General features: G+C 35.0%; 1 protein-coding gene across 5 annotated transcripts in view; it reads right to left on the reverse strand.

The window, feature by feature from the left end:
- Positions 1 to 20,866, reverse strand: part of IMMP2L (inner mitochondrial membrane peptidase subunit 2) — a 407,353-nt gene that overhangs the window by 14,188 nt on the left and 372,299 nt on the right. Inside the window, exon 6 of one of the 5 annotated variants that reach the window (XM_041471577.1) lies at positions 19,316 to 19,391. The exons of the other annotated variants lie outside the window; for them this stretch is intronic. Within the exon in view, the coding sequence (XP_041327511.1) occupies positions 19,326 to 19,391 (66 nt within the window). The 3' untranslated portion in view covers positions 19,316 to 19,325. The remainder of the gene's footprint in view (positions 1 to 19,315; positions 19,392 to 20,866) is intronic. 5 annotated transcript variants of the gene reach the window in all.

Here is a 20,866-nt window from a genome sequence, read left to right on the forward strand (position 1 = left end):
TCACTTCCAGTAAGACAATCATTGTGATTAAAATTCCTTTTAAGTGCTTACCTTTATAACAAAATCCCATACAAAATATGCTATAAATCCAATGTTTATTTTTTATCTCAGTGACAAAAATCACATTTTTGTCAGCAACAGACTGTGTAGCCATCACCATTGCTACAATGCCTGAAGATCCGAGTCTCTCAAATTAGCTGAGGAGACAGCAGCAGTGAAAATGCAGACAGCACAATCTGATACATTTTCATCAGTCTGCTGTGGAGAAAATATATTCCTGTATGTTTACTGAGCTGTTTTTTCTGCTTCAGGATCTTAGCATTCAAAGCAGATTAAAAAATGCTCCATATTTTAATGAGATCATTATTAATAGTTCATCTTCTCGCTTGCTAGAGTACTAAATTTCCCTCAGCTCTGGGCAAAGGCAAAGTGAAGATGGCTATTACAATTGCTTTGCAATGGATTCTGGCAACCTCCCCACCATATCTTTGTTCTCCCATGACTGCACAGCTTAAGCAACCCAGCCTGAGCTTGGTAAGGACTCTACATTCTCACTTCCGAAACATTTTGTGTATTTTCTTGTTCAATGAATCTAATGCATGTTTTTCTTGAACAGTCAAACCACCAAACCTACAAAAAGAACCAAAAAAAAGACTCCCATGTTTGCTTTACTCCAACTTTCTCACAGTGACCTAAGTTTTCATGCTGTCTGGAGCCACATAAAGGCAGCAGTGAATCAGAAGCCGCCTTGACCTCAGGAGCCTGGTGATACGAACCATGAGCACATTTGAAGAGAGAATCAGTCTTAAACTGGAGTCAGCCACACTGTGTGCTTGTAGACTGGAGGATGTGATTCTAAGCATGAGTGAAATACATTGGTCAAAATTGTGATTCTCTAAATGCAGAAAGTAAGAAGATGAAAATTAGTAGCTAATGATAAGGTAAACTGTAGTTCATATCAAATGTGGACAAATGCAGGGCTAGATTCTTAAGAGAGCTGAACTTTAAAAGAAAAAAAAAAAGAAAAAAAGGAAAATGTAAATAGCATCTTGAGCCTTTTAATTGGAGTTTAGAGATGCTTGAACAACCTACATCCTGAAATTACAATACTTCCTTCCCAAACATCAGAAATTATATCAAATCAGTAGTAGCTACAACTGAAAAACATTCCCAGTTAATACTAACACATTAAATAAGAAATCAAGAGCTTCAGATTTATACTGAGCAAGATTAACCTTGAGCATCCATGGCAACAGCAGAGTCCAGTGCAGCACCTGCCATGTTCTGCAGCAAGGCAGCTTTCTCTTCAGTAGCAAAATACTACCTTATGTCATTTTTCTTCATAGTCTCTGCAAGAACTCAGCTGAAATTAATTCCCAGATAGTCCAAAGCTCTTTAGTACACATTTGTGTAAGGGACTTTTTATGTACAGATTGTATCTGGATAGAATCATGATACTTTCCTCCCCGTTAAGTCCAGCCACAACTCCAGAGTGACCTCTCCTACAGTGTCATTCTGGCAGGCTTGTTATCTTTCCCATGTGTGTGCCAGCTGGACTCAATTATTTATCTGCAAGGACTCCTGGTTGCTGGCTGGTAGCATTCCCCATGCACGAGAAACCAGCAACCTCCATCCACTGGTGTGCAGAGCAGGACCCAGCTCCAGTTCCCAGAGCCTCTGCTGCCTTGCTCCATTACACAATGGCAAGGGAATCCACCAGAAACCCCCAAATGCTGTTTTATGAGGAGGGCTGGAGCGCAAGGCATAATCACAAGAAGAATGTGGATGACGAGGAATAAAAATTAATTTCTAAGACAAATTAATTTCCAAGTTCAGCCAAAAGGTAAATTCTTCAACAGAAATGCTAAATCCCATGGCATCTGAAGAAATACTCAATTCTCTGACCACAGAACATCACCTTAGATTAGGCCTTAATTGAGATTAATGGGGCATAGCCTATCTCTCTTGTTTTTTTAAACCTCATCTAGAATCAGGGAAGCCATCTCACCTGTCTGATAGCAATGAAAGCAAACTGTTTTGGTCATCTTTTAAATCATGAACAGTCTTTTTAAAGAGAACTTGAGATTGTCCTCTAAAGAAAGGTAAAATAAACATGAAATTTGTACAATACATTTTTTGTATACTATAGCTGCCATTCAGAAAACTTAGCAGAAAGAGAAAATAATTAAAGCAGAATATTCACAGAGATAATATTTCAGAGGGCCTCAGTTTTTAGGTTTAGCTATTAAAAAAAATTTTCAATACCTTTTAGGCTTTCAAATACTGCAGTTATAAGACAGTCAAGATGTGTTAAGTAAAACCCATTCCCTACAACTCTATGTTTATTTAAAGTTTTTGCTAGCATGTACAATGGCACTGCTATCAACACTTTTTAATCCCTAATATTCATTTCTGAAAATGCTAAACCAAGCCCTCAAGCTAATGAAAATGCTAGACAGGTTGTTCTTCAAAATATACATACACAGAAATTAGATAGACATTCTCTTTCAAATCAACAACTTTCTCAAAGGTGTGACAATCAAAAAGTTGAGTCTCTATTTACCTTTCTTTAGTACTCATTTACATAATGGCAAAACAATCAAAAATACTCCTTTTCTTGAGAACCATAGACATGAAACTACTAAGAAAAAGATGTCAGAATCTTTGTTAATTCAAATTGCATCTTACTTTAACAAAATTTATTGCTCCTACAGAAACAAGGTTGAGCTTATTTGATGATTATAATTTTAGATTTCTGACTTAGAACCATGTCAAAATTAATTCTTATTTAATGAGGTTTTTGAAAAGTGTTTAAAATAGCAAAATTCTGCAACATGCTCATTAGAACTATTTGTAAGTAATTAAAAATGATAGCTTTTAAATAACTTGTGATTGGATCCTAAAGCCATGTCAGAAATAGAGCTCAGATGACAGCCTGTCACATAAATTTATGTTTGATACATTAGCCCTGTTGATCACTAAATAGTGAACATTTTATTATTCTCTTGAAAAAAAAATGAAGTTAAAATTTCACAATTACTTTTTCCTTCCTTTTCTCTCCTAATTCATGACACCTAGATCATTGACAGCATCTTGCTGAACACTAGAAAATCATCCATTACTTAATCTGTGTTCTCCAATTTTTCTGCTATCAAATGCCACTGTTACAACGTAAGAGAGACATAAATTGAAAGAAAAGGTAACCAACTGCTCATGAAAATGTAATTTTTCTGTTTGACAGAGACACTAACATGATGAGCTATGGCATTTTTGTGTAAAATCCGTTTTGGATTTGGAGTGTGTCACATTCTATCACTCAGGAGTCAACATTTTGCTCATGACATTGCACCCATAGGGAAAGCTGGGTGTGAGCTTTTGTTTTGTTTTGCTATTTTAAGAGTTTGGCAAGGATTACAGTAAAGATTCTGAAAACTTCTCAGCCTTCAAAGTGTTGTATAAAAGCTGTCTTTAAAAGCTTAAAAAGATAAAAAAGATATTTTTTCAAAAAGATATTCGTAAATATTAAGTGCTCTTTATTTTCATAAATAAACCACTTGAAGTGCAGAGTGTTTGAAAATGTGCTGGCCAACAAAAACATCAAAATCATTTTTGCTAACAGTATTTCTTTGCTATTCTACAGAAAGCCAGTTAGATGACAATAAAATAAATTAAAAGTCAAATTAAAAATAAAAGTAACTTTATTCAACAAACCAGGGTCAGTGGTAGAAGTAAAACCTAGATTTTTTTTTCGTAATTTCTTGATTATGATAATAATGTTTAAGGCTTTTTAAGAGATTAGTTCTTAGTTCATTGGTGTTTCCTACAGAAAACAAAGCTGCCTAGGATTGATTATGTGTATATATATGTGTGTGTGTGTGTGTGTGTGTATTTATTTTCCTTTTAAATAATGATACATGTTGCATATAAAAAGGCACAGTCAACTGTGAATTTCTTAATGTCTTATTTTCAGGTATAATTTGAACATTGACTGGAGCCTGGAACCTGTTCTCAAACTGATTAGTAACTTACTTGAAAGCTTGTTGCCATAATTTTAGAGGACTATTCCTGTAAACCAGGGCATTGCTCATGTTTAAGGACACCTGGGTCTGACCCTAAGATTTATTTAATTTCCACTGCAAAATGAGAGATTAAAAAAAAAAAAAAAAAGAAAGAAAGCAATTACAGATTTATAGAAGATTGTAAAATGTGTATGTCAAACTTCACCTCTTGAATCTTACAGGTTTCAAATATTAATTTATAGAACAGCGTGAGCAACAAGGTTTCAAAGTATTATTATTCTGATATAAGTAGATGACAGTCTAGTCAATTGCACTACATTTTGCTTTTGATGAGGACTATTATTTCCAACAGTCATAATATGTAAAAATGCCACAGCTTGTCATGCCTTATCTGAAAAACATGAAAGCATGCAAGAAATACATAGATTTATGAATGTCACTGTTACACAGGCACTGTTTTTCATGGTAATTACTGAGGAGTGCTTTTGTAAACCTGCTCCTATTCATGGGGGATGGGGGCGGGGGTGGAACAAAAAAAATATTTAGAGAAATTCTATGTTTTTCAAGGGAAAAACCCCCAAAGCAAACTTCAAATATTTTGTTTTCTATTACAGAAGTGTGAATGCTACTAAAAAATTCTTTTCAGCATTAAAAAGTGCCACTGACCTAAAGAACCTGTTCAGAGAACTTGTTTATCTAACAGAACACAGCCTTATGCAAACAAGGAGGAATGCTTGCTTCCTCCAAAATTTCTGAATATCCTGTCCATTTATGTAGACAAGATACAAATAGTGAGCAGCAAATTGCCTCACAGGCATTACACTCAGACAGCTACTAGAATATAGTGCAGACTACTGTAAAATTTACAAGACTGACACAGAGCTGATTGGATTTGAGGGATATAATTGCATTTGATTCAATAGACATTGCATTTAACCTCATTGGTATGTCCCAATGCCTACTGAAGCATGTGGACAAATGTCCACAAAAGGAATCATATGCAGACCCTTATTCAGAGCTCTTTGAGTGGATGAAATGATAGATTCAAAGATTTTTAGCACTATCACCCTTGGCTTACACTGTTGCATTTTTTCCTAATTCAAGGATACTTGTCTTTACATAGGAAAAGTTCCCTAGCCATCGCCAGAGAATGACCTCATGTAATTCCTCTGTATTTGGAACCCATGTTACAATCTTGCCTTCTTTAAGAAATCTACAATCTTGCCTTCTTTAGAGATTTCCTGCACAAACATTTCTCTGGTCCAAAAAGATGTTATTGCATGCAGGAGGAAGAATAAATGAAATACCTTAGGTGTTTTGATCGCCTTAAATTAACTACATGTACTAGAATAAGACATCAGAAAAAGACTGATTCAAGCTGGTAATTAATACTTTTTGCTGAAGTGCTGTGATTCCCAAACAGAGAAAGCAGTGATTACTGTTAAGGTATTAACGTTATTTGGAAAATTTAAAATGCATATTAAAGTTGGAAATTTAAAGTTATAAAATTGAGTTTGAGAAAATATTTAGATCTAAGAACTGAGACTAAATGAAGACTGATTGACTTGTTTGTTTACTAGACCTTCTCTCAACATTCTCCTGAAATCCCATGAGATATTCAGCAATGAATATCTCATGGATTCTCTCATCTCAATCAATAGCCTAAAATGAAAATCATGGTAAGCTCTGTATACAACCAGCGGAAAAAGACGACCTTGACATTGTGATGTAGATAAGTAGTAAGTTGTGTTAGTTTTCCCCATTTCTCTCCCTTGACTTTAGAGGAAAGATAGGCAACTGTGCTATTAATTTGGGTGTCTCTGCTCAGGGCTTATGATTAGATTAAAAGAATCTGGGCTTCTATATTGGCTTAAAAAAATCATGTAATGTTCTCCATTAAAATCTATCTGTTCAAAAAGTATCCTTGAAATAAATGCAAGACATCATCTGATGTTAAATTAGCTTTCTAAATTACTTGGTACTAAATTTAGAGAGGACAACAGCAAAGCTCCCTTCACTGGCCCAGAACCTGCATACACTGACCGATACTGCATTTCCCAGTTTAACAAATAATTTGTGAGGTTTTTCCTGCCTCAGAAAATTCTCAGAAGTCCTTCTCTTTATACTGCAGTGCTAAAGGAGAGCACTAATAACTGCAGGTCAATTACTGAACATAGGTTACAGGGTTTGAAATCTTAGTGACCTTGAGTGGAATCAGGTTCCAAATGAAATTTGTTAAATACCATTATGTTACATGACAACTCTGGAAATCAGGGAATAAGAGAATAGTAGAGCCAAAGTCCCTCGGGGCCATCTGATAAAATGTAGCAATACCTGTATAAATAACACATTTGTTATATCTAGTTTTGTTGCTTTAAAATGGTTTGTTCAGGAAGCTGCTAAGCTCAGAGGAATAAATCGCCTCATCTCAGCCATCACAGAGGCATTGTTGTATACTGCCTCTGTTCTAACCATGGCAACACACTGCCACCAAAAAAAAATTTAAAAAATAATTAAAAATCAGTGGTGCAAAACTAGATTAAAAATATTCATTTCAGAATTAAAGCATAACACATTAAACCTAAAGATTTCTTGGCTAGCATTTAATCACACCATTTTTTCTTTTTAAGAACTCTCAATTTAACCCCAGTTCCCAGGTTTTCTTTTTTAGATTCCACTTCCAGTGCAGTAGATATGCCATGTTTTCTCTGTGGGACTACATCTGAAATGAGTCAGTCACTCTATACTACTCACAGTCAAAAGAACTTCATCTAAAAGTACCTTCAGATTGAATCTTTTGTGTGAAGCCTGAGCAATCTGCAGCCAGTCAAGAATAAAAATATATTGAGGACTCACTGCCAGAGATGCAATCGTGAGATGCAGAAATAATTGCTGGAAAATATCAGAAGATGGTGTGCTAGTGAAAATTTGAGTTTTGTCTGCTTTTAGAAGATTCTGTGTATCTAGCCTGCATATTTACATTCCTGTCCAGAGTGCATGGATAGCAAAAGAAGTATCATATACAAAATTCATCAAGAACTGTTCCAACATAAAAATAGCTGAGTTTTAACAAAAAAGATAGGGCTAATAATGATCTATATTTATTTAATTTTTACATAAAAGATAAAGTCATTGTCCAGTTCCTAGATGACAGTCAAGCCTAGTTTTACCCCTGTCTAATTAACATACAATGCTTAGAGTAAATTATGGTTTCTATTAACTTTCTAATAAGTTTCTATTAAGATAATAGGGATTATAGGTTTAATTTTTCACAATTTTTGTCAGGTTTAAATAAACTTGAGGTTTATATTTTTAGCCTGAAATAGGAAGAAAAGAAAAAGAAAGAAAAAAATAAGTTATACTGAAGGATTTGTGCTGGTACCTAGTTTCTGCAGGAAGCTGATGAATATTTCTCTGAAAAGCAGTATCTCTGAGATAATTTTCTTGCATTTTATACTGTTCTATGAATTATAGAAGAAACCACAATGGCTGCCTGTGTTATTTTGCAAGAGTCACTATACTTTTTAGAAGCAGACTGAAGTAAGAAAAATTGAATCATCTACACAGTCATTTGGTGCCATCATAGACTTGCCCAAAGTAAAAAGGAAAGTCAACATGAAAATTATTTTGAAAGACAAAGCAGGTTAAAAAGAATGAGGTCACTATTTCCATGAAAATAACAATGATCAAACAGGTCAACAGTTGAGACTTTTACAGATAACTGGAAAAAAAATATGAAGTTCTTAGAAGTTCCTAGAATAGTTTCCCAACTGAAGATCAAGGAATGTCATGTGTTTACTATTTTCATACTAATTCAATAACATACCTTCAAATTCACACCCCACTTCCCAAAACTAAAATTAAAAAAATAATCTAATAAATCACGAACGTTGATATCTACAGAAATTGTAGCATTTTTTGAAAAGTAATGAGAACTAAGACATGAAACCTGTAGACAGACTGGCACAGCTGGCACTGTTCAGAGGATCCAGTGCAGGTTCTCAGTGTTTCTCAGCTGGGGAAGATGCAACTTTTTGCAAAGATTAGACTCGGATTAGACTGCACAGCAAGGCATCTCTCACTGCTCATGCATCAGGGAGTACTGTGTTTAACAGTGTTATTCATCTCTTCAAGGAGACACTAATTTTAGGATATTTTAGAAATGCTGTTCCATCTGTGAATTAAATTGCACTTCATATCTCACAAACACCAAGAACTAAGTAGAAGTCACCTTCACTTTTTCTCTTTCTATTTAACGTTAATTTTGCTGCAAGAGGCATGTAATCCACAGCTTTCTTGTTGTGCTTGGCCATTTAAATTTTTGATCCTTTTTAATACACTGTAATAATCAGTCTATAAAGTCCAATTACTCAGTGTAAAAATGACTGACATCTCTAGACTCAACAAACATCAACTTAACAAAATGTATGACTGTGAACTCTATCATTTTCTGGGTAAATCCATATCTCCCATTTTCATATTGTCCCAACTTGTATCTTCACTGGCAACACAGCTTTGCTCTTATAGGCAGGAAAATTTAACAACAAATTACAAAGCATGTGAATGCATAAATCACTGCATGAATATTAAAAATGAAAGTGGAAGTAATCTACTGTTAAGGGAAAAATGTGGTTTAATATCTTTATGTATCACTTCTCCAAGAACCCTAGAAAATCTTGTGTGACTGGATTAAACAAACCTTCAGTTTAATGGAAATTGTGAAGGTCCCCGAAACACTAGTAAAATCATTAATTTCTAGTAAACAAGGACAAGGCATTAGTGATATCATTCCTTAAGATATAAACTAAAGATAGGATTAGAGAAAAAACCAAAACAATTGGATTCTCCATTTATCTAATATTTCTTTTATCTGAGTCATTGTAACATGTATCTTTCCAAACCAATTTTAAGTTCTATAAATAAGATGCTGTTTCAGTAGTTTTGCTAAATTCAAATTCCACATCTTTATGATAAGATGATAAAGATGTTCTATGTGTAAAAAGATGCTTCACTAGAAATGTGTACCTAAAATACCTAGAATATGACATCTCTTATGGCTTTACCTCAGGCAGGAAAAAGTAGCTTTTACACTGGGTAAGTCACAAAGTATTATGATATACTAAGTATTAGGAACTATAGCAACCATTCATATTTTAATTTTTTTTTTTACTTTAAACTATAATGCAAAGTTAAAAGCTCATTTTTTTCTTGCAAGAGAGAATTCTTTCTCTGCTTAAAGCAAAGCTCTTTTAAATAGCAACGCAATACTGAAAATCTAATTCTGGTGTTGCTAGTTTGTACACAAGTAGTGGTCATCTGACTGCTGATATGAAGCCAGTTGCAACATGCCTAATAAGGACTGAAACATTCTATAGTTTCCTGAAGTATTTTCATAGAAAGCACAGTGGGGAAAAAAATAATTTGGATAAATTTGCAGATAGTGTATTTACATGTTATTTACACTAATAATATGTTTCAGAAAAAAACCCCAAAAAACCAAAAAAACAGAAAGCCATGCAGTAGATTCCCAGCATGAAAAGGTCATGGACCTGGCTAGAGGGAGTTTGAAAAAGCCACTAAATTGACCACAGGGCTGGAGCTCCTGTCCTGTGAAAGGGAGGCTGAGGGAGGCTGATTGTACAGACTGGGGAAGAGAAGGCTCCGAGGAGACCTCCGAGCAGTCACCCAGCACTTCAAGGGGCCTAGAAGAAAGCTGGTGCAGGACTGTTTACAAGGGTACGTAGTGATAGGACAAAGAGTAATGACCTTAAGCTAAAAAAAAGGTTGATATAAATTAGATATCTTTAACAAATTATTTAGTGTGAGCGTGCTGAGACAAAAGAAGAGGTTGCCTAGAGACGTTGTGGATGCCGCATCCCTGGGGATGTTCAAGGCCAGGCTGGATGGCCAGCAACCTGTTCTAGTGGAAGATGTCTCTGCCCATGGCAGGGCGTTGGAACTGGATGATCTTTAAGGACTCTTCCAACCCAGGCCATTCTATGGTTCTATGATTCTATGATAAATCAATACCAGATAATACATGTAAGCAACACTATGAGAAATTTATATGGTCCCTATTTAGTGACCTCTAATACATGTGCTGAAGCGTCTATGCTGTAATAAAATAGAAAAAACCTATTTTTCTCTGCATGAACCTGTGAAAAAAATAAACTAGATCAACCAGAAAAAGAGCACAAACGAAGGAGAATACAGTAACATATGAAAGAAGATAATTTCTCAAGTAACAGTATACAATCTTGTACACTTGACAACTCAAATTATTTTGAACAATTTATGGCTGGGAACAGGCAAGCACATTCCTTCCTTCATTTATTTGTTTTATTCCCCATAGTATACAGAAAATAAATAATATTACTTCGAAGGAGACATTTTCTACTGTTATCATTTGCACCTTGAGGAAAAGAATCTTAATATCTTTGAGCTTATGAACAAACCCACTTACTGTCAGACATTCCTCCCTTTTCTCATTCTTCATAATAAATTCCGCCAATTTTTTGTATTGTCACACGTGCTCTAAAGAAAAGCAACATTAACAGGTTTAGTGTGACACAGATTTAGGATTTTAAGATTCTTTAAAGCTAGAGCATCTGCACAGCAAGTCAATAATTATTTTTCCTAGCTGGGAAGATACTTTCTTGTCCTGTTCAATTTGGAAATAAGTCCTGTGTATCCTAGAAAGCAGATTCAGTTCAAAATATTAAAAAAAAATTGAAAGTTATTTAAAATGTAAATGCAACTTGTATGTCAGTAAAATTGTACAAGGTCAACCATCAGAATCCAAATTTAGAGCCTTTTCTACAATGACACACTGCATATTAATTAACAAGGTTGAATACTTGGTATTTTATATTAGCAGTATCACAGCAAAGAGTTAGTTGTGCAACCTGGAGCAACAGCCTAACTCCAATAAAGCACCAGTAATATAGTTTCGTAATTTGACAAAATACATGCAAGAAATAATGTGTGTGTTGTAGCTAAATCTAGGCACTAACTAGTTAGTCTTCAGTCTCTGTGCTCTTAATGGTGACAGATGTTAAGACCCTGCTGAGCCACTTTCTACAGAATTCATTTATCTTTCTGGTTTTGCATTGACCACAAATGCACCTTAAAGAGATCATCCTAAAGTCAGCTGTTGGGAATACAAACCAATGCAATTTTTAGCCTATTTCCCGAGCAGGTGACCACAGTCACAGGTTAAGGTGTTCCTATACATTGCTGTGAAGGAAGACAAATATATATATATGATTGAAAACTACCTGAAATATTTCTAAACAATGACTGTGATCACAAGGAACTAGATAACCAGTAGTAAGTAAATCAGACCTGTTTGTAGTTAAAAGTGTGGGTTAGAACTCATAAACCTAGAAACAATCTTGGGATGCAGCAATTTTAGCTTTTTAGCTGCTGCCTCTTCCTACACTCCTTCATTGATGATTTTACCATCTGTCTCAAAAGCTACAATACTTGTTTAAATACATTAAGGCCAGACGGGCAACTCCATTATTACATGCAAAGGTATCTCTAGATCTGTAAACACAAGCTGAAAACTTCCCACCACTTTTGCAGTTCTACTTGTGTTAACAATTGTGAGACTAGAACAGGCTTGCCCCCAGAATGGCCTCATGTAGGCTTTTTCATGGCAGTGCAAATTAATAAAAAATACCTCCTGGATTGTGCTAAGGTTGCATCAAATGAACTTCCTTACTTGTTGGTACACATCATTCAGACATTTCAAAGACAAGCTGGGAAGGTCTATTAAATCAAATGAACCTTTGCCATTACATTCTTATTCCTATTTGTTGCAGACAAGATTTGGGCAATGCAATATTTCTATTACCTAAAACATGATAGTCATGCTTTAAGTCAGGTAAATATAATCAGAAAAGAAATCAAAGGAACATGCTAAGCTGCAAAGAATCCTAAGTGTTTCTTCTCTCTTACAACTATTTTTGTACAAATTTTCACTGTAACACTGGGCATTAAAGCTTAAATAAATTTTATGCATTCTACTACCTCATGATGGACAATAGTGATATAGTGTGCAAAAAAAATAGGAAAAATGCTTTGTGGAAAATATCTAGACCTTTTTTTTTAAGTGATCTTGTTCTGGCAGCACAGAAATATAATCTAAATTCCTACATGGAAATGGCAAAAATACATTAAACTCAATTTTATAATAAATGGCTTCTGAAATAACATTTTCTGCCAAATTTCAGCTCAGAAAAATTTCATAACATCCAAATTCCACCTTTTGACGAACAGACATTCTGAGCAAGTCTGGCGTGCTTTTAATTGCAGAAGTACACGTACACCTCTAAAATAAAAGTGTTCAGTATTCAAACTTTTCAGGGACCACTTCGTTTAGGACTCTGAGGGTGATATCAAATCTGAAATGACAGTTATGATTTTCAGGCATATTTCCCTCTATAACACTTACATTCTTCACACTTTAGAAAAATGAAGACGCAGTTACAGCTGCTGCATACTGATCTGTGTGCACGAAGAACATCAACAAATTCAGCTTATCACAGCCATTTGCAAGAGCATGTTTGTCAAGCAAAACTATCTCAGACCAAGAGAGAACTGATGTCTCAGTTGGACTACTTCACTAACTCTTCTATAACAACATAGAAGGTTTATTTTAATTGAGATTATGCAAACAAAACCAAAAATTTCTCACAGACTGTTAAGCAACTCAGAAACCTCATCACTTTGAAATCTAAAATTGTTTAGGCTTGAGGTTCAACATGCAAATAAAATCTAGAGCTACTCTGAATACAACATCAGGAAGAAAATTATAAGCTTTAATACTGGCCTCTTTCCAAAGTACAGGCCATATCTCAAAAAACAAATGGGTGTTCTGATGCAGAATATATTAAAAAGTACTGATAATTCCAACATTTTTATAGAGCTATTCCTCAGTGAGTCACAGTAAACTTCATAATATGATACCATTAGGCTCACATCAGAGGTGTGGAAATAAGCACAACAGGACTCTTGTGGGTTTTAAGCAAATACAACTAATGATCAGAAAACACTGATTGTTATATAGAGACCATGTCTGTTAATTTGTCACACTAGTTTGGCTTCAGACAAAATTGTCTCTTCATTTATGATGTTCAGCTTAAGGGAAGCTGGAGAACAAATTAATTATAACATGATATACATGATATATAATTAATTATAACAATGATATCTCCCTATTGGTTAACCTTTTAGACCTTTGATGCCTGAACCCAAAATTCTGTGTGCTAAGGGCTATACTTGCCTAAGTGAAAGATAGCTTTTCCTAAATTGCTTTGAAATGTCACATAAGCATGGACAAAAAAGATAGACTGGTAATTTCACTTTTTACTATTTATTGTTAAAAGAACTTACGGCATTCTCATGGTCTGTCTTCACAAGAGCAGGAAAAAGGGCATATTTATGATTTTTTTTTTAAATACCTATTTGGCTTGTCTAGTCGTTCCTGACTAAGCTCTGTGACAGATCAACTCTTTTCCTCAAATTCCACAATCAAGCAAGATAAGGAGACCTTGAGGAAAGAAGACAAGGTATCCAGAAAATTAAAAGCAGATTCTTGGAAGCAGAAAATCTAATACTCTTAGGAATTGTATGATTACAAAACTCATCTCTGTATACTCTGTATACTATTTGATGTTACTAAAATATTCCTAAAACATTACAGTGATTTATAAATGTATTTGTATTTTATACATAACTATATACAAGTAATATATAATCAGATCTTTATCATAAATAAAACCATTTAGAGAAAGCTTCTCAGAATTAAAAGCTTCTCAGAATTAAAAGCACAAATAAAAAGAATAAAAAGAGTCAACCATTTTTCCGGTGGTATCTATGGAAAAGCTGAGCAATTTCAGTAAGGCCAGGGTCTCGTTAAGGTTCAAAGGAGGCAATCATTTTGACTGGACGGTGGCAATGTAAAGAGTCTTGTTAACTTGTATGGCATCAGCCAGTTTTAGAAGGGGTAAAGCAATTGACACTATCCATTTAAGGAGCATGAAAAGTGAGGACAAGGACCCATAAGAGTTCACCTTTTCCCATGATTGCCAAGTTATTCTGATCAAAAAGTATCTCAGCAAAAGCTTCTGTGCTTTGTTAAGTATTTGCAGCCCCTCAGCTGTGGCTCTGACTGACCTTTATTTAGCACAAATTACTCTAACTGTTGTACTGCCATATAGAAAAGATTGGCTCAAAATTAGTCTCTTCTGATATGAGAGACCAGAAAAATTGATTGCTCAGTGCCTTCTTACAAACCTCCCACTCACTTGAATATTAAAGTTCCAGAACTGCCATGAACATCTGAAGGGTTTTTACATACATAAGGAGTGCATTTCACTATCCTACTGCATACATATATAACTCAAAGTAGAATTGAAGGATTGAATAGTGAATGTTATTAAAAAAATAATCTCAATAATATTTCAAAGGGCCAGATTCCCTTCTTGGAATAGGCAGCAAATAAAGATAGCCTAAAAAAATGCTAAACCCAGGAGACCCTGTACCCCATGTATATTACAGACCTTCATATATAGGGAAAAACTTTAATACATAATGTCATAAAGATATCTGGAAAGAGATTCAAAGAGACAAGTAGACATGCTTTGTATGTGCTGAGAATACAAGCCTGGGAAGATGCCTTCATACAGTTACAGGAGATTCAAGATGTATCAAGCACTTGTCAAGGCATTTCTCCAGTGGGCTGCTACTACACTGTGATAACCCACGGAAAGTGCATAGCACTGTAGAAAGACACAAAATTCCCATGGCCACGGGAAGGCAGCCTCATGAACCTCTGAAGAAGAGACAGTAAACCAAAGACTGGCTACACAAAGCAGAAATAACACAGAAAGCAAGGAGCAGCAGCCAGGATTATGCAGCTCATGCAAGGGAACTCTGAGTTAGCAGGTTATATCCAGGCACACAGATGTGAACATCCACATGCCCCTCCACAAAAGGTTTTGGGAGTCTGGCCCTGCAGAACATGCCTACCAGGTCACAGTCTTAGTCTGTCTTCTGGATTCCAGGAAGACAAGGTGGATAGAGGCCCTTCCTAAAGCACAGACTCACAGAATGACATATATGGCACACTACAGGAAATTAGAGAATTTTGATATGAGATGGGAAGACACCTTGAAAGCTTAGAATTTGGAGAGTTAGGTAAGCACTAGTCAGTGGGGTTTAGATTAAAATTTCAAGCTTAGATGCCTGAAGGTCACTGAATTTCCAACTTAGGGATCTTTTCTAGGATTGCAATGAGTAAATAATTTTTATGCTTGTTATGAATCTGATAAATACACAGTAATTTAATTTTCCCAATAAAATTATCAGCAGGGGGAAAAAATATTTTATTATCTAAAACCAGGGAACAAAAGTGTGATTTGTGCAGATCCCCACCAATTTATTTGGCTTCCCATAGAGGCAGTTATCTTTCCACTTAGTTTAAATTATAGGCCAAGATCTATCTGAACAGATTTGCTAATAACTTACAAATTGCAAACATAAGCACAAACAAAAAAAGTGGAAGAAAACAAGCTATTTTTTTCTGCTAATCTTAAATACAGGCTAAGTCTAGCATTTTAAGGATGAAATTTCATTTCCAGAATATATAGAGCTAGTAATGAAGTTTGCATAATGATCTTAGACAGCTCTTCTCCAATACACACCATATCATAATGTGGACAATAAATGTTTTTATTAACAAGCAGATGAATTTGACATTCCTATGCCAAATAAGGATCCTCTCATAATTAGAAATTGCACTTCCCTAGAAGGAAAATTCTTACTGAGTATACAGCTGCAAGGAAACCCTTCTGCAGCTGCACCCTGCTTCTCTCAGAAGAGGTCCCCATGGTGTGGAAATTACTTCCAGCAGTGTTGTAGGCATAAATGCAGTTTACATTTAAAATATATTTCTGCCTTTAGTTTTGAAACACATGGTATACTGAGAGTGCAGTTACAAACAGATTCCACCCATCCATTCCTCTTTGACCCCAAGTTTAGTAGCAATATGCGTGACCGAAACTTAAAGGTGAAATTGATGGAGAAAAACCAAACCAGAAATCCATGAAAACTTGTTTGATTTTAAGTGGATACAAAGCATTTTCAAGGATAAGGGTAAGTTTCATAAAAAATATCTCAGCATTAAGCCATGAACTTATAACTAATTGAAAGATCTCAGGTAAAAGCAGCCCTTCCTTCCGCAGAGTTTTCCTGAATCCTTCTTACCCTTCTTTTGCACTTAGCAAGAGCTACAAGAGAGAGTCCTTCTTTCCTTCCTTCCTTCCTTCCTTCCTTCCTTCCTTCCTTCCTTCCTCTCTCTCTCCTTCTTTCTCTCTTTCCACTCCGAAATGGAAATACAATAGGGACTTAATAGCCCACAACCATTCTAACAATTTTGGGGAAAATCATCTAACTAAGTTCATCCAATACCCTTCAGGCTAGAAGGGTATAAGAAAACCAAAACCACTCTTCAAACTACTCTGGCTTTTAGCTGGAGATTTCTGCTTTTTGCACCCTATAGTGTTTGAATTTTTCCAACACCTTTCAAACGCCCACTCATTTTGTTGCCAAGTGGCAACAAAATGCTCAATTTTGAGACAATCTGGAGATTTTCCCTTGCTCGTCACAAAGTTTGTTACATTTTAAAATGTAAGCTCTTCTTTTCAAACACTTAGCAAACTCATCTGATTTGTTGCCCACTAGGGTCTATCTCATTATATACTAATGTTTATTTCTGGAATCTAATGTGAGCATATTTGCAAGGTAACATGTGAATCACACGGAATCTACAGCTAACTTTTCTATTCACAATGCTGTCAACTTGAGTTTTATATCATGGAAACACGTTGTGAATATGATAAAGAATGTCATCTGGGGGCTTTTCAGACATTTATTTTAAGGTTATCAGAATTTGGGGTAGTCTGTAAAGAAAAAGATAAAGATAGACAAAATAGTATCTCAAAATCAGTAGTTTATTTACCTAAATATTTAGCTTCCAAGTGTCTTTTTTCAGTGATTCATAGTCAATGATAAAGATAGTTTAATATTCTATATTACTTTCCCCAGAACATGTCACTATGAAGTGCAGAGTAATCCCATTAGTATCAGTAGACAGAGGCACACAAACAAAAAATTCTAAACTGGAACATACTCAATAAAATTTCAAACATTTCCATTTTTTGCATCCAAACCTATTTTCCTGTAAAAAGTAATGCTGGCGCAAACATCAAGGTTATCGTCTGCTTTCTGAATCTGCCATAGCAACAAACATTTCTAGACACTCACACCAGTCTTCAGAAAAGCTACTTTAAAGTTCAATTAGATAAAGGAAATAAATGCTTCTGAAAATGCTGAGAAAACCATCAATGCATTTTGCAGGCACAGATAGTGAATAGAAATATCTGTGTGAAATATTTCTATAATATTTAAAGTAGAATACTAGTAATACTAGTAGAACACTAATTATTTCTATTCTTTAGTGAATAACACAATGACTGTCTATGATCAAATTGTTCCTATAAAGGTAGTTTATGAATGCTATTTGTATTGAGTAGGTTAAGATATGTAATTAAAAAAAATTGTTCAAATAGGCTATACAGACCTTTTTCCTGTAAAACTCTTTATAGTAACAAAGAAAATCAATCAGTTAATTTAACAGCATCCTACATTTTTTCGGACTCCAGTGGGTACCCTTCCATTTTCAGTAGAGGCAGTATGTATTTACAAATAAGAATAAAAATTTTAAACATTACAGAAGATGTAAACCTCTCATTTTTCAGTAGTATTAGAAAACAAACTACCATTAAGGAGGGAAATTTGATTTACAGATAGAACACAATCAAATGCATGGCAGTTGTAGGATTTTACTCCATCCAAACAAAAGGCTGAAAAGGCTGTCCATAATGTAATTAATGGAGCTCAAAAACAAGTGAGAATTCTGGCCTCCTGTTGGTGTCTATTGGTATTCTTGTCAGCATGTTAGTTAGATACACACAGTTTTGTTGTGATTTGCTGACAGATTTGGATTGTATATATTGCTACCAAAGGATGTGGGCTCAGTTTGCACAACATATGCCTCCACAAACTGGGTTTCCTCTAAGGAGTAAATGAAGGGCATCAAGAATATACTGTTGCCATTATTTGAGTCCTAAGACTCATAACAGTTACTCAAACATTCTTACTGCAAACACCTAAAATAAAGATGGAGAATTCCTGGAAAAAGCGTTTCTTTCTTTTTTTTTTTTTCAGGACATGATTCAAGCAATCAGTATTTTATCAACAACAGATACAATTATAAGGACTGTCTACATACACACATCATCATTCTAGCAATCTTAGGTTTTTCTTTTGGTTTCTATCAAGGACAGACATGTTTCCCTCTCTCACTGATAATTCTGCACTATCTGATCTCCTGCAATATGGGCATAGGTCATTTCCTGACTTTGCATTCTTTACAAGGGCTCACAACATCTGACCCACAGTCCTGAGAAGTTTAGTACATTAGATGAGAGGTGAAAAGAATTCTAAGAAACTACTGGAAATATTCAAAAGCATTAAATAATAATTTATGTAGGAAGCCTAACTCAGTTCTTTCAAGACTTTTTGTTTATCTTGACTGCCTTTTATGGTGAGAAACAGCCAAAGCAAGGAATATTTTATGACAATTAGGAAAATCTTTGGAACCATTTTAATCAACTCTCTTATCCTACTTGATTGTATACACTGGAGCAACCATCCTGTGTGTATGGTAATATCTCCATGGTAACAGATGATAAAACATAAGCACAGTATTATAATCACTATTTAGAAAAGGAGGCAACTGAACATGAGGAAATTCCAGTCTCAAACACTTCCATTTCCTTAGGATTTCAGCAATGACATTAAAGGACTGGAATGACCCATGCTGCAATGTCCAAGTTTCAAGTCGTAATATATTAATTAGACACTTTATATATTTATACTAGGAAAAAAGATAGATGATAGATAGATAGATAGATAGATAGATAGATAGATAGATAGATAGATAGACAGATTTTTTTCTCATATTATTTTTTTAAGGTAACCTTACTTATGGCTCACCATGAGTAAAGTCTTGCAAATAATATTTCTATTGAAGTCAAATTGTCTGTGGGTCTATTTATACTCTTAAGGGGCAGCACTTAGTTTACAGCATGCCTGCCTCCAAAGTGTTCTGCATATTGTATTTTTGATCTAAAGTATACTCATACAAAAGAAAGTAGCAGACGTACCTCAATCCACTTAGCTTTCTGAGAATCCCTGAAGGGGAAGGATCTGATCAGACATTTCCTTAGTTACAGTTATGGACTGTTAATAAGAAGAGAATGAGCACAAAATGATTTCAGCAGACTTTTAGGAAAATTGCTTTTATGGATAAGTAACATACTTTTGTTTGGAGCATATTTGAGTAGGAAAAAATAAAGGTGTCTAAGCTTTCTCTTCAATTTGTTGCATTTAATGTTCTCCTGTGTGGAAAGAACCTATCACCTTTTCCTAACTATAAATCTGCTGGTTTGAGCAGTGATATCTAGTGCCTTTGCTTTTGCAGAACAGATTACAAGAATAACAAAAATAATTATTTGGATGTGTTTGCTGCAAGATGAATTTGCAGCAAGAACCTAAGCATTTTGCCAGTTTTGTTGACTTTTAGGAAAAAATATTTAAATATATCATTATTACATTATTATATTTTATGCAGGTTGAATGGGAAGTTGAGCCTAGAAATCTAACCTTTCATACCATGCCAGGATATGTCCAAGGCAAAGATGATTTACATTCAGGAGTGAATATTTCTCTGCAATGGTGGCAGAGGGAGCCAACATAACCAGCTAATTTTACAAAGCTTCAAGTTATGTGTCATAAATTCCAACCCCAGCTGCAGTTCAGTGTTTCATTTATTTACAAATAAAAGGGACTGGCTTGCAGAAGATGCATTTCTCTCTGGGCACTTTGTCACTGAACGGGTTTGTGTCTAAATATCTGCTATTTTGTTTCTGCTCTATCTATTTCCACACAGAGCCAGAAGTATCTAATCATTGACTAAAGTGCAGACAGCACACCTACATGGCATTTTTCTTGCTGTGGCCTGCTAGGAATAGAAGCAGTTTGAAAGATGCACAGTTGCAAGCAGTAGTTTATTTGCATTACTTGTGAAAGTCCTTCAGCTAAATTTCCACACAGCATGCTCATTATGTCCATGCAAGGGTGTCTGTGGAGCTTTTAAGCTTATTGAGACAAATAGTGAAAGTAACAAACAGTGAGAGCTTCCCATACTGCATGTAACTGGATTTTCACTTTAGCTTATTCTGAGCTCCCTCAGTGAGTGATCCTTTTAGCCATTTTCATATCTTCCTAAACATGCATCAAAGACTGAGTGGCAGCACTGCATTGATTTAAAATCTCTAATTACCAAAAAAAACCAATTTCTTCTAAAATTATAAGTATATTATCAGTGGTAATCTTAGAGAAATTGTGTTGGGTTCAAAAAACAGTAAAAACATTACCATGGACTGCATTGTGCACGGGTCAAATTTTCCATATACTGAAACATTTTTTCTTCTCTCTAAAAAGCATTCAGAGCTAGGAAATAACCTGGAAGCAAAAGGTCCTTGGGCAAAATTCTATGGACTTCATTATTCCAGAGATCAATCTAAATCATCCAAGGATCCCTTCTAGCCTCCCTGAAACCTACAGAAACTACAAGACCTTAATGAGTGCAAGTGTATACATTAACTAGTCTTTAAGAGAGCCACATATTTTACAGATTATTATGTTAATTTGCT

The sequence above is a fragment of the Pyrgilauda ruficollis genome, unplaced genomic scaffold (assembly GCF_017590135.1).
Source record: "Pyrgilauda ruficollis isolate IOZ18807 unplaced genomic scaffold, ASM1759013v1 scaffold27, whole genome shotgun sequence".
In the NCBI taxonomy this organism is placed as follows: Eukaryota; Metazoa; Chordata; class Aves; order Passeriformes; family Passeridae; genus Pyrgilauda; species Pyrgilauda ruficollis.